The sequence below is a fragment of the Humulus lupulus genome, chromosome 6 (assembly GCF_963169125.1).
Source record: "Humulus lupulus chromosome 6, drHumLupu1.1, whole genome shotgun sequence".
Classification (NCBI taxonomy): Eukaryota; Viridiplantae; Streptophyta; class Magnoliopsida; order Rosales; family Cannabaceae; genus Humulus; species Humulus lupulus.
The window spans coordinates 6237976-6251190 of NC_084798.1; the positions used below are offsets into that span (position 1 = coordinate 6237976).

Consider the following 13215-nt stretch of genomic DNA (forward strand, 5'->3'; position numbering starts at 1 on the left):
ACAAAACTTAAGCAACAAAACAAAACACATAAAAGGAATCATCAACATGAGATCAGCACGAAAACAATAGGAAAACTCAAATATAACAAAATAAATCAAATCAAACGCAACAACAATAACAAAAATAAATCAAAAGATGAAAGCATCAACAAAACAACTTATAAACAATTAAGGATCACACTACTACAAAAACACATTTTTAGGACACTCGCATAAATGCGAGTCCTAAAATAGTCTCCTGGACCTTTGCGAGTCCTAAAAACTATGTGTGTCCTAAAAGTTTGAGTTTTTTTTTATACAAACACCTACTAGACTTTTTAGGACTCGCAACGTGAGTCCTAAAAGAATGTTTTTAGGACTCGCATTGCGAGTCCTAAAAACTTATGTGTATCATAAAATTTTGAATTTTAAAAAACAAGAGTTTTGCGAGTCCTAAAAACATTCTTCGCGAGTCCTAAAAACTTATGTGTATCATAAAATTTTGAATTTTAAAAATTTTCGAATTCCCTCCAATTTTTTTTAAAAAAAGTTTTATTATTATATATTAAAAAAAACAAAAAAATCACACAACCCACATTTTCACTCTCTCTCCTCGGTTCCCCCTCTCTCTCTCTCCCAAAGTTCCTTCTCTCTCTCCCTTTCTCCCGAAGTGCCACCGCCGAACGCCGTCGTCCCACCTCCGGCCACTGCCACGCGCCGGACCAATGGAAGCGCCGTCCCCCGAAACCCCCGACCCCCGGAGATGGCGACCTCGCGCGCGGCCTAAGGCCCTCAATGGGGCACTTGAAGTTCGGTTGTTCATGGGTTTCTCCCAAACTTTCCGAGCATATTCCGGACACCTTGAGCCACCACGAGCTAAACCACCACCACCACCATACTCCTTGCTTCTTGGGCTTTAAAACCCTATAGTTTATTTTCCGAACCACCACCTTTTAATGGTGGCGCCGCCACCGTCGCCAGAGCCCTGCCGCCGGATTCAAAACCCACAAATTAATTTTTTAAAAATAAAAAATAAAATTTTTCAGGACTCGCATTGTTTTTAGGACTCACAATGCGTTGCGAGTCCTAAAAAACCCCAGTTTTTTAAGGCTCTCAAATAGAGGACTCGCGCTCCGCAAGTCCTAAAAAGCCTTTTTTGTAGTAGTGTCAACATAACCATTAAAGATCTAGAGAAAAACTCATTGAGTCATAATACTCAAATCAACATAAATAACACCAAAACAACAACCACTACTACAAAATACCCTTTACGGGACACTTTTTTAGGACTCGCACATAAATGCAAGTCCTTAAAAATATTTCTGGAGTTTTAGGACACTCATTGGGAGTCCTGAAAAAACACAATTTAGGACTCGCAATGAGTGTCCTAAAAAAATATGTGAGTCCTAAAAAAATCTGGGCTAAAAAATGAGTGTTTTACTTAATAATTTTAAGGACTTGCTTTGGGAGTCCTTAATACTCTTTTAGGACTAGCTTTGCGAGTCCTAAAAACACCTGAGTTGAAAAATTAGGAATGATGACTTTTAAGGACTTGCTTTGCGAGTCCTAAAAGAGTATTAAGGACTCTCAAAGCAATTCCTTAAAATTGTTGTTAAGTAAAAGAGCATTTTTTTTATCTAAATAAAATTTGTATGGTTGTGATTTTTAAAATTATTTTTTATAATATTAGAGTATAAAATTGGGAGTTTTATAATCACATTTTTTTTTATCTAAATAATATAATCTGATTTTTATTTATAAAATAAAATATAATAAATATAATTCCCAAATCCCTTTCTCCCTCCCTCCCTACCCGATCCTTACGTTCCTTTCTCCCTCTCTCTCGCATGCTCTCTGTTAGGCCGAACGACAGCGGCAGGGCTCGGGGAATGGTGGTCGACGGCGGCAGGGGGGTCGAGGTCGGGCTGTTCAGCGGCAGGGGGCTCGGGGCTGGGCTCGACAACAACGGCTGATGGTTGGGGGCTGGGCTCGACGGCGGGTGGGGGTTCTCGGGTCTGGGCTCGATGGCGCAGGGGCTGGGCAGAGGGCTGGGCTCGACGGCGGGTGGGGGTTCTCAGGTCTGGGCTCGACTGCGCAGGGGCTGGGCAGAGGGCTGGGCTCTCCTACCTCTCCATGAACACAAACCCATTTCAGCTCAAGATCTATTCCATTTTCAAGTTTGTATTTTTATTGAACATTTTTATTGAACATTTTTATTTCTGCTCTCTTTGTCTCTCTCGGCTCCCTCTCTCTCTATCTCTCACTCATCTCTTTTTTGCATTTCTTAACTATATCTTTTTTTTTTTTTTTTTGTATTAATTTGTTCTCTGTTTTTCTTATGTGAAAGGGGAAAGTTTTTGGTGAAAATAGCTTCTCTCTCAGATGCTCTATCTCTCTTATATCAGGTATGTACATATGTGTGTTTTGGGTTGGGCGGTGCAGGTTTTGACAGAATGGGTTCATTAATTCATATATTTGTGTTATAAGCTTATAAGGTTGAGTTTATGACTGATCTTCATTCCAACCATTTGTTGAGCAAGTTTTAGAGTTTGATTTATTTTTTTTTATCTGTATTGTGATTACATTTCATGTGACCCTCCCATCTAGGCTAAGTAAGGCATATCAAAATTTTGTCACCAAATAAGAAGATATAAATGCATAGAGACAAAAAAAAAAGTAACAGGACCAGAAAGTACACCATGGTCAGACAAAAAAGAGAAAGAAAAAGTTAAGAGACTTCAAATTACACAGTATTCTTCATGTTTCTAAACATCATTTAAACAAAACTATTATCACTTGCTAAATACATCTGTTATTCCAATCTAAAACTGTCTCATAGAATGAAAACATGAAAGAATTAGTATTGGAGAAAGAACAAGAAAACACTACAAATTCTTTAACTTGAATACTACATACAATAGAAGCATGTACATATAAGATTAATATTTGACCATAATTAACTAAAATCTAGAAGCTGCCCTGAGTTATATCCTAAAGCCTCGGGTAACAACCATCCCAAATTTGTCAACAAAAACTGAATTTTCAAACAAAGAAATAATTAACTAGCAAGTGTATCTGAATTATTCAGGGAATATCGTGTCATGATACAACTAACCACAGAAAGAAAAACAAAATGGATTGATATTTGATTTGAGTTTTGAAATGATTAGCATGTACAGATCTAACTTGGCCAAACAATATTTACTATTGAATGGTTACAGATATGGTTTATCTATATATACAGCAGATGATATTTAACTTTTCTTCGATCAAGAGTTTTGCATTTGTTGAATGTTGCTTAGATAAATGTTAAGAGTTACATTACAATTTATTGCATATATATATAAAGATATATACATTTATTTTGCTTGGATAATATGTAATAAATTTCATGGTTGTTTCTTTTTACCCTTTATGTTTTTGAAAGCAGTTCTTAAGATAAATCTTCAATTGTATTCTCTTCTTTTTAAAACTTCAGTTCACTTCTTCATACTTCGGTCATTTCATGAAATTTTTAATATATATTATGATTTTTATTTAAGAACTGAATTACCTTGTCCCAAATAGGCTTGCCTCTTTTGAAAAAAAGCTGCAGTGCAATATGCAACTATTAATAAGCTAAAGTATATTACATTAATGTAAATTCTCACAGTAAACCAAGTTTGTACTCTAAAAATGCTAGTAATTTACTTATGTATATATATTTTATCAGTGATTCCATTGACTCTCCAATTTGGCTCAAGGGCTGGGCTCAACTGTGTTTTAGTAGTTTTTTTTAATAGTTCTTGCTATTGTGATGACAGTTTAGCTGCTGAAGCTGAACATGGTGATGCTTCCAGATAGGAAAGGTCCTCAGTTCAAGGTGTAGAACAGGTAATTAATACCAAACATGTTTTATGTAATTAGAAATTGATTGCAGTTTTATTTTCATATATTTTAAAGATTTTTATTAGAGCTTATCTGAGTTTGAATTATAAAAAAAATAGTTTCCTAGTTGAGTTAAGACTTCTTATTTATGGCTATCTGTAAAATATTTTTGTACTTAGTGGAGTTTGAATATCTTAGATATTCATCCGTAGTGAAGTAGGTTCTGGGAATTCTGTGTGCTGCGGTGATGACGGAAGGTTGAAAACTTGCATGTCTTAGTGAAGTAGGTTCTGAGAATTTTGTGTGCTGCGGTGATATATGGATGAAAACCTGTGTGTTGTTTGATTTGTTTGACATGGTGTTGATTGTGACATATGGCTAGGCTAGTAAATTAGGGGATATGTTGTCCGATTTTCTATAGATTTTTTTGTACTTAGTTTTGTGTGGAAATATGAAAAAGATGGCTGCCACAATGATAAATTTGTGATCCGGATATTTAACATTTGACCACCTAATTAATAATTAAGTTGAATTTAAATTTTGCTACTAATCACAAAATTTACTTAATCCAAGCCTCAAAAGAGCTGATTTAGAGTAACTATGTCATCTATGTGATCACAGATTTGTGCTTTCGAGATTATAAGTGCAGGATAGGTCTTTCTAGAATTTTAATCAAATCCTCATATTTTCTCTCCCAAAAGAGTTAAACAGGTTGCTGAATAAACCCTGTCCGTGAGATTTTAGAATCATACGTATAATATAACATTCTGAAAATTAATCTTAGAAAGATCCTTCAACGGAGTTCCATGGGTCATGTGCAAGCAGAAGGATGCTCCTGATCCAGAAGTAAGTTATTGATAAAATCCTTTTTCTGATTTTAATTATATTTGAGTGAACATAAGATTGATTGTGTGACCTTAAACCAAAATTTTGCAGATTAACACATGCAATGGAAGGCACTGTGGAGATACCTTCACTGGTCCTAATAAGCCCAACAAGCCTTCTATTTGGACTGAGAATTGGACTGCTCAGTAAGTATATGTACTTGTTAACTATGACCAAATTTTAAAGTTTATTAAGCTTGGTGTGTTCCTGGAGATAGAATCTGATGCCCAACTTTTCATGCACTTACAGATACAGAGTTTTCGGAGACCCTCCTTCTCAAAGAGCAGCAGAAGACATTGCATACTCGGTTGCCCGGTTTTTCTCCAAGAATGGAACTTTGAACAACTACTATATGGTATAAAAATGAATCTTATTCTGATGTAATAGGCAGACTCTCTTGTATTTTGGTAGTATTAATGGCTTTCATTAAAAAATTGCAGTACCATGGTGGGACTAATTTTGGTAGAACAAGTGCTGTTTTCACCACAACTAGATACTATGATGAAGCTCCTCTTGATGAATATGGTAAAAAAAAATGGTCTCCATGGATTGAAGAAGGGTTGTTAATATAGTTGATCAATCTAATTTTGTTACTCTTTATGCAGGTTTACAAAGGGAGCCTAAGTGGAGTCACCTAAGAGACTTACACAAGGCTTTGAATCTATGCAAGAAGGCTTTACTTTGGGGAACTCCTGGAGTCCAAAGGTTGGGCAAGCACACTGAGGTAATAAGTTTTTATAAGTGAAAATAAATGGAGTTTAGAACAAATTATGTGTCATCATATCCATTTAAATGACAGAAGATTAAGCCGTTCATTTATGCAGGTTCGGCTTTATGAGAAGCAAGGAACATCCATCTGTGCTGCTTTTTTAACCAACAACAGCATCAAAGGGGCACACACTGTGAAATTTAGGGGTGATATCTTTTACCTGCCACCAAGGTCCATAAGCATTCTTCCTGATTGCAAGAATGTGGTCTACAACACTCAAATTGTAAGTACTTATCATTTACATAATCTCCAATTCATATTCCATAAGAAAAAAGCCTCTCATATATTAAGTTTTTCCTTGTCTCAAAACAGATTGTATCACAACATAATGCAAGGAACTATGTCAGAGTGAAAGAAACCAAAAATCTTAAATGGAAGATGTCTCCAGAGCCCATTCCAAATGTCCATCAAATGAATATCAGTAACAAAATACCAAATGAGCTCTATGGCATGCTTAAAGATACCACAGACTATGGATGGTACGCCACCAGGTAATTTTCATGGCTCTAATTTAAGTGATCTTTCAGTCTCTCAGCATTGCCTCTGCAGATTAACTCTAATGTGATTAAGTATTTTGATTGCAGCATTGAACTAAGTCGGCATGACTTGCCAATGAGGCCTGATATTCTACCCGTTATAAGAGTTGCAAGTCTTGGCCATGCACTGCATTCATTTGTTAATGGTGAATATATTGGTAAGCCAAATCCACACAGTAACTCACTTATTACATAGAATCAACTGAGAGAGAGAGAGAGAGTGAATAAGATTTTACAACTAAGACAAGAGGCTTCTGGTTTCAGGATCTGCACATGGGAGTCATGAAGAGAAGGGATTTGTTTTCCAAAAATCCATAACCTTAAAGCCCGGGACTAACCATATAGCATTGTTGGGCATGACAGTTGGACTCCCTGTAAGGAACTCATAACTTAATTAAGTAACTCACTCACTCACTCATTAAATTTAACTCAAGTCACTGAAAAACCAGTTTGTATTCTTTTTAATTTTAAGGATAGTGGAGCCTACATGGAGCACAGATATGCAGGGCCCCGAGCTGTCACAATCCTTGGTTTGAACACTGGAACAATCGATCTGACACAAAATGGTTGGAGGCATCTGGTAAAAACAACTAAACCAATATCATAACAGTAGGTTTTGATCAAATGGACAAGTTTATTGACCAAATTGGTGCGTTTTTCAGGTTGGTCTGACTGGAGAAATGAATCATGTGTTTGCTGACAAAGGAACAAAGAAGGTTGAGTGGACTCAAGTCAAAGAACAAGGACCAGCTCTCACTTGGTACAAGGTAAAAAGTTCGAACATTTCTAATCTTGACAGCAAAAACTCATACATTTATACACACACGCACATATTTATATTAATCTTTCAAATTGGCATGGTTTTGGTTTTCTTTTTAATTAATCTTACTCTCTTTGCATGTAAATGTGTTTTTGGTGGATTGCGTTTGTTTCTTCTTAGTAGTGATTATAGGTTCCGTTTCGTGAAATAGGTGTAATTGTGGGGAGGATTTTGATTAAGTTATATGTTAAAATTGATCGTATTTACAATGCGAAAAATTGTTTCATAAAATGTCCCTAGCTAAAAGATAAAAAGATAAAAAAAACCAACATCAGTTATTGCAAATAAACAAAGAATTTGATGTGCAATATAATAGTTTTAATATCTTTTTCCATCATAAGTTCCAATTACTATACATCCAAGATAGGATTCAAATTAGTGATGTTTCTTTCTTAATTAATCAAGTAATGAAGTAGTACTAATGTCTTATCACTTAAGCTCCTTCCCACTTGAACCATAACATCATAATAAATAATAAGTCTGCATTAAAGTTTTAACGAAATTAGAGATTAAGAGGTGGATTATGATTAAAAGGGTCTCTTAAAAGATGCTTAATTAGATGCTTAATTTAGTCATAACTATTTGATTTGAATGCAATTTGCGTAGCTTAATTATGCATTTTCACTTTGATTTGATTGTTAAAAGCCAAATGATGATGATGATGTGTGTGTGTCTACTTATTTATAAGTTTGAATTATAATATATTTATAATTAAATAACTTTTTTATAATGTGCAGGTCTATATTGAGATGCATTTCTTTGGCGTAATACTAGGCAACATTGACGGTTGAAGTTTTTAGAATAAAAAATATATTTCACTAACATTGTATACATTTCTTGTTTAATATTTGGTGATAATATAATTTGATTGTTGTATAAACTGTCATGTAATGTGATTTTGTAAGCCGAGTAGACTAATTACTGAAATGATATTTTTGAGTAATTAATAAATTATTTTGTTGTATTTTCTTTCGAAATTTTAGAAATCTAACATATATAATACATTTTGGACACTCAAAGGGATATATATTTTTAAATCAAAATGAAAATTGTAGCTGCATTATTAAAAAAAAAAATTACTTTTAAGGGCATGCAAAACGAGTCCTAAAAAATTACTTAAAGCACTCAATTAGATTTTTTAGGACTCGCAATGCGAGTCCTAAAAACTTAATTAAAGGTACTCAACCAAATTTTTTAGGACTCGCAACGCGAGTCCTAAAAATGTTCTTTTAGGACTCGCAATGCGAGTCCTAAAAACTTAATTAAAGGCACTCAACCAGATTTTTTAGGACTCGCACTAGATTTTTTAGGACTTAAGGCTCTCAAATAGAGGACTCGCGATCCGGGAGTCCTAAAAAATTTTTTAGGACTCGCAATGCTAGTCCTAAAAATCCTTTTTTGTAGTAGTGAACAGTCCAACAACAGAAAGGAAAATAAGAAATTACACAATAATCATACATAAACAACACAACAACAGTCCAAACAACAGATCAGAAAATAAGAAATTAGTTTTGGTCGCATTAGCTCCTTGCTTCCTTGAAGCCTATTCGTGTTTATGATTTCTTTTTGGAGCCAACAAGTTTTCCATGAGAGATGATTTATACATGGGCATTTATGAAATTTTGGTGGTTCAATAAAAGAGAGAAAGAGATAAAAAAAAAATGTGAACTTTTGGCATTTTCAATGCAAGAATGACCATAAAGATCCACACCCATTTTTATGAATAAGTATTATAGAAAATATATATAAAAAAAAAAAGCATACCACTAACATTTTTTTTCTTTTAATGAAAAGCAACCCAAACAAATTAAAAGCAATAAAAGAAGATAATGATCAAATATGCAGTACAACAGTCATACATAATTTGAATTAGTTAATTAATGAATATTTTAATGTAGAATGGCTGAACCAAGTAATGACACAGGTGGTGGCTCCAAGAGAGGCAGGGGAGCTTATTACGGTGCCAATATCGAGAATGAGTTGGCCACCAAAAAAGTTAGTCATTTGAAAGTAGAGTTTGATGAACAAACTGGAAAAGCTATTCAAACATACGGCAAGTGGTTCAACAATTCCATGGCTCGTTATTTGCGTAGCACCGTACCCCCAACTACACTAGCTTGGGAACAAGTAAAACCAGCTGATATCCAAGTTATTCAAAAGAGCCTATCTGTAAGCATTTTTTAAACCTTTAATAACTCACTATTAAATATTTTGTCTATCTTCATAATATTTTAACAAATTCCAAATTTAATTGTGATTTTAGGAAAAATTCATTTATCCAGAAGACAATCCAGTAATCAACGATGTCGTGGTAAGACAAATGCAAAAACATTTGATTGATTGGCGCCACACGATGAAGAAACACTGGGTAGATGTTGGAGGAGAGGTGGACAATGAGAGAGCGAAGTCAAAACCTTTTGTGTCGATTACTTCTTCTGATTGGGCAATTCTATGTGATTTTTGGGCTTCTGATTCTCACCAGGTATGCCGTAGATTTTACATTAATTTTTAATTATAAGATTACAATCTAGATTAATGAGTACTGTTTTCTGTTTGAAGCGTATATCGAAGAAAAATAAAGAAGCTCGAGCAAAAATGACCATACCAGGAGGACACGGTTCCAAATCCATCGTTGCCCATGTTTATGATCACGTAAATTATAATAACCTATATCCTTACATTTACGAAAATACTATAAATGTCACAATGTTTAAATAATTTTCTTTTTTAGATGGACCCATCTACTGGCGAGCTCTCAAGCATGATCGACACATTCGAGTACTTCCACAAGAAGAAGGATACGTGGATTAGTGATGCAGCAGCGACAAAACATGTAAGTTGCATAACCTTAACTAATTTATGATCATTTAACTTTAAAAAAGTTTAGTAAATAATAAATATTAATTATTAATTGGTTGTTGTCAATTAGTAATTATTTATTAATTATTAATTAAATTTTTAACAATTAAATCTTTATAATCTATGTGCCAATATTTTTATGATTAATGATTGTGGACTAAGATAAAAAAGAATGTAAATAATGTTGTCCCCGTATCAGGGAGCTTGCGAGCTAAAGTAAATTTGGTCATGAAAATCCATATCTGAATGAAAGACATGCAAATGTAGTTGATGTATATGTTTGGAGACGTAAATTCCCCATTAATGGAATTAACTGCACTTACCGTATATATCAACAACATCTTCATGACTTTTATTCAGATATGGATTTTCATTACCAAATTTACTTTAGCCCACTTGCTCCCTGATACGGGAACAAAATTAATTACATTCTTTTTCAATCACTGGTCTGCAGTCATTAATGATAGGATGTTGGCAGATAGATAATAAAGTTATATTTTATATGTTGTTATATTAAAAATTTATAAGTTAGGTTTTCAAATAATGTTATATTGGAATTTGAGATACGTGCTTTTTATTGTGCAGACTGAGATGACCGAGCGTCGAGCATCGCAGAGTACGACCCCTGTATCATCTACTGCTTCTTGTGTCGACGATAATGTCGACGGTCAGTTCCCGCCTGATATGGATATTGTCACGGATGTCCTTTGACCCCGCTCGCGTTATAAGAAAGGGTTTGGGGGGTTGCCTAGGTTGAAGGCAATTGGCGCAAAGAGGGCAGCATCTTCGTCAACTTCTCAAATGTCCGGGCAATTGCCACCTGAAATGGACAGCCTTTTGCAGCGAACTGAGGACATTATGCTAGAAAATCATAACCTAAAAAAGCATAATACTAAACTTGAGAGTCGTCAACGGCGTCAAGATCTCCTGCTCAGTGCTTTGTTGAAGCAGGTTGGTGAATTGGCTCATGGTTTTACTATTGACTTACCAGACCAGGATCTGGACGAGGACGATGATGCTGATGGGGGCGGGGATGATGAGGCGGGCAGTCCTCATTTGTAGAAGTTTTTTTTTATTTATTTAAAGTTTAATTTATGAGACATTTATTTTACTAAACTACTTTTATATTTTCATGTTTGGTGGAGACAATAAATATTAATAGTTGTAATTTTTTTTATTTATTTATTTATAAAATTTTAATTTTAATTTTATTTCTAATTAAATAATATTACTAAAAAATTAAATAATTATTAATATATAAAAATCGAAAATTATTAATTAATATTAATATATTGAAAATAAAATTAGTAATTTAATCAAAAATATTATTTAAAAAATACTTTTACCGGCGCAAAATTACGTCAGCAAAAGTTTCAATCCCTCACTGCATATATACACCTTTCCCGGCGCAAAAATGCGCCACTAAAAGAGTCAACTTTTGCCGGCGCATTTTTGCATCGCTAAAAGTGTTTTCCACAACAACGTGACAAAAAATTTTGTAACGACCCAAATCCGCTAATAAGGCTTAAGGGCCTTGATTAGTGTGCCGGGAGGGCATAACTGGGATTAGAATGAATGCTATTGATTTAAATGCGTAAATATATGATTAATTGTGTGTTTATGATAATTGATGATATTATATGATGATGTGATATAAATGTTTGAGATATATGTGAGAACCACATTATGATGTGGATAATTCTGCAGCCGGCGACTCGAGGCGATCCTAGGGCTAGATAGCGGGAAAAGTCACAACGGGGTATTATAATTGACTTTGGACAAGTCAGGGGTATTTTAGGTATCAGGTAGTGGTTTAGACTATCGGGTGATGAAAATAAATAATTGGCCATATATTTGAGGTTAGGATGTCTAGGCGGGATTATTGGGGAATTTTACCGTTTTGGCCTCGGGGACGTTTCCGGCACCCCGAGCTTTGGGATTAGTCTAATAAACTAAGGATATACTTGGAAGACTTAGAAGATACTAGACAGAAAAGTATAAACCTACCCTAACTCTCCTTCTCTCTCTCTTCTCTCTTAGCAAAGGAAGAACTGCTGAACTTGAGAGGGAATTTCTGGAATTAAGCTAAAATTTGGGGAAATAGTCTGGAGGATTAGCCCAAGAACTGATCAAGGTCTGAGCTAGTGCTAAGGTACGTTTTGAATTTTCGTTTTTGGGGTTAGGAACTTAAACAAATGGCTGAGTTTTTAATGGTTATGGTTTTGGCATTCAAGGTGGAAATTGAGGCTTGAAACTTTGAAGATAGGTCAGGGGACTCTTGGAGAATCGATTCTACAGCTGAGGTAAGGTTTAATTTAAAGTTTGATGGTTGAATTTGAGAGTTTTCATGGCTCTATTTGGGGGCCATGCCGCGGCATGGATGGCCTATGCCGCGGCACTTAAGGGATTTTGGGATTTTAAGATTTTAGGCTTGGGAATTTAACCTAGGGTGCTCGGGGTTGAGTCTTTTACCATATTTGGTGAAGTTCAATGTTCCGAGTACTAGAACTTGGCTTGGAAACTCATTTAAGGTTGTTAATGATGTCTTTCCTCATGGTTGTGACTAGGTGTCTAGCTAGGACTCGAGGATCGGATTGTGCTCAAGGAGTGTCGCCCGTAACTAATTCATCTGAAAGCTAAAGGTAAGAAAACTGCACCCGGTTATATGTTTGTGATGGGACTAAGTGCTCCCGAGAATTGTATCGTGTCAATGTTGGTATTACGCCATGAGACATGTAAAAGCGGCCTAAGAGTGTCGTACATACTATTAGCGCACAGAGCGCGATTCGGCCACTGGGAGCCATGAACACTGGGATAACAGAGGGAGCAGCCTGTGAGCGCTAGCCCTGGTTATCGTTTATAAACTGTGCATGTTATGAGTTGATATGCCTAGTATGTGGAATACTTGACTATGTTGAATGGTTATTTGACCGAGGCTATGTGATGCAACGTGAGATATTGACTCGTTTGATAATTGCCCATGCTCTGTTGATATTGTGTTTTCTTGCTGGGCCTTGGCTCACAGGTGCTACGTGGTGCAGTTAAAGGCAAGGGCAAGCTGGACCAAGCCTGAGGTGGAGAGCTCCAAGGTGAATTGTACATAGCCAGCTGTTCGATCACCACGATCGAGGAGTGGACCAAGACAGGGACTACCTAACTGCTTGTTTTGCCTTAGTATGGCTGGTTATTGTATCTGAGTCTTACAACTTCTATAAACGATCTTTAAACTTGTATTTTTGGGATCCCGTGTAACCAGATAATGTTTCTTAATGAAAAGTGTGGCTTTTGAGACCAAAACGCTTTTAACCCTAGTTCTTTTGTAGCTTCTTAAACACGATTTGAATTAAATGACTTGATTAGCAAGTCTGGCACTTTATAAACACACAGTGTAACGGTCTTGGCTATCCAGGGCGTTACAATTTTTGCCGGCGCATCCTTATTTTTCCCAGCGCATTTTTTCTTCGCCAAAAGATACCATTGCCAGCGCATTACATTTGCGT

At 35.5% G+C, this 13215-nt stretch overlaps 1 protein-coding gene across 1 annotated transcript; it reads left to right on the plus strand.

The window, feature by feature from the left end:
* The first annotated feature begins 3654 nt into the window (after window positions 1-3654).
* On the plus strand, window positions 3655-7818 carry LOC133784584 (beta-galactosidase 11-like). The gene is made up of 14 exons (XM_062223879.1): window positions 3655-3660; window positions 3819-3852; window positions 4631-4692; window positions 4783-4877; window positions 4981-5086; window positions 5172-5256; window positions 5337-5455; window positions 5556-5723; window positions 5813-5991; window positions 6085-6194; window positions 6301-6410; window positions 6509-6616; window positions 6699-6803; window positions 7594-7818. The coding sequence occupies exons 1-14, from the start codon at window positions 3655-3657 to the stop codon at window positions 7645-7647; spliced, it is 1341 nt and encodes a 446-aa protein (XP_062079863.1). The 3' UTR covers window positions 7648-7818.
* The last annotated feature ends 5397 nt before the right edge of the window (window positions 7819-13215 follow it).

Excerpts from the sequence above, each read along its gene's own strand:
- LOC133784584 (XM_062223879.1), top strand. Across the intron at positions 5,257-5,336 it reads AGCTCCTCTTGATGAATATG|GTTTACAAAGGGAGCCTAAG; the intron begins GTAAAAAAAAAT and ends CTCTTTATGCAG. Across the intron at positions 6,411-6,508 it reads GCATGACAGTTGGACTCCCT|GATAGTGGAGCCTACATGGA; the intron begins GTAAGGAACTCA and ends TTTAATTTTAAG.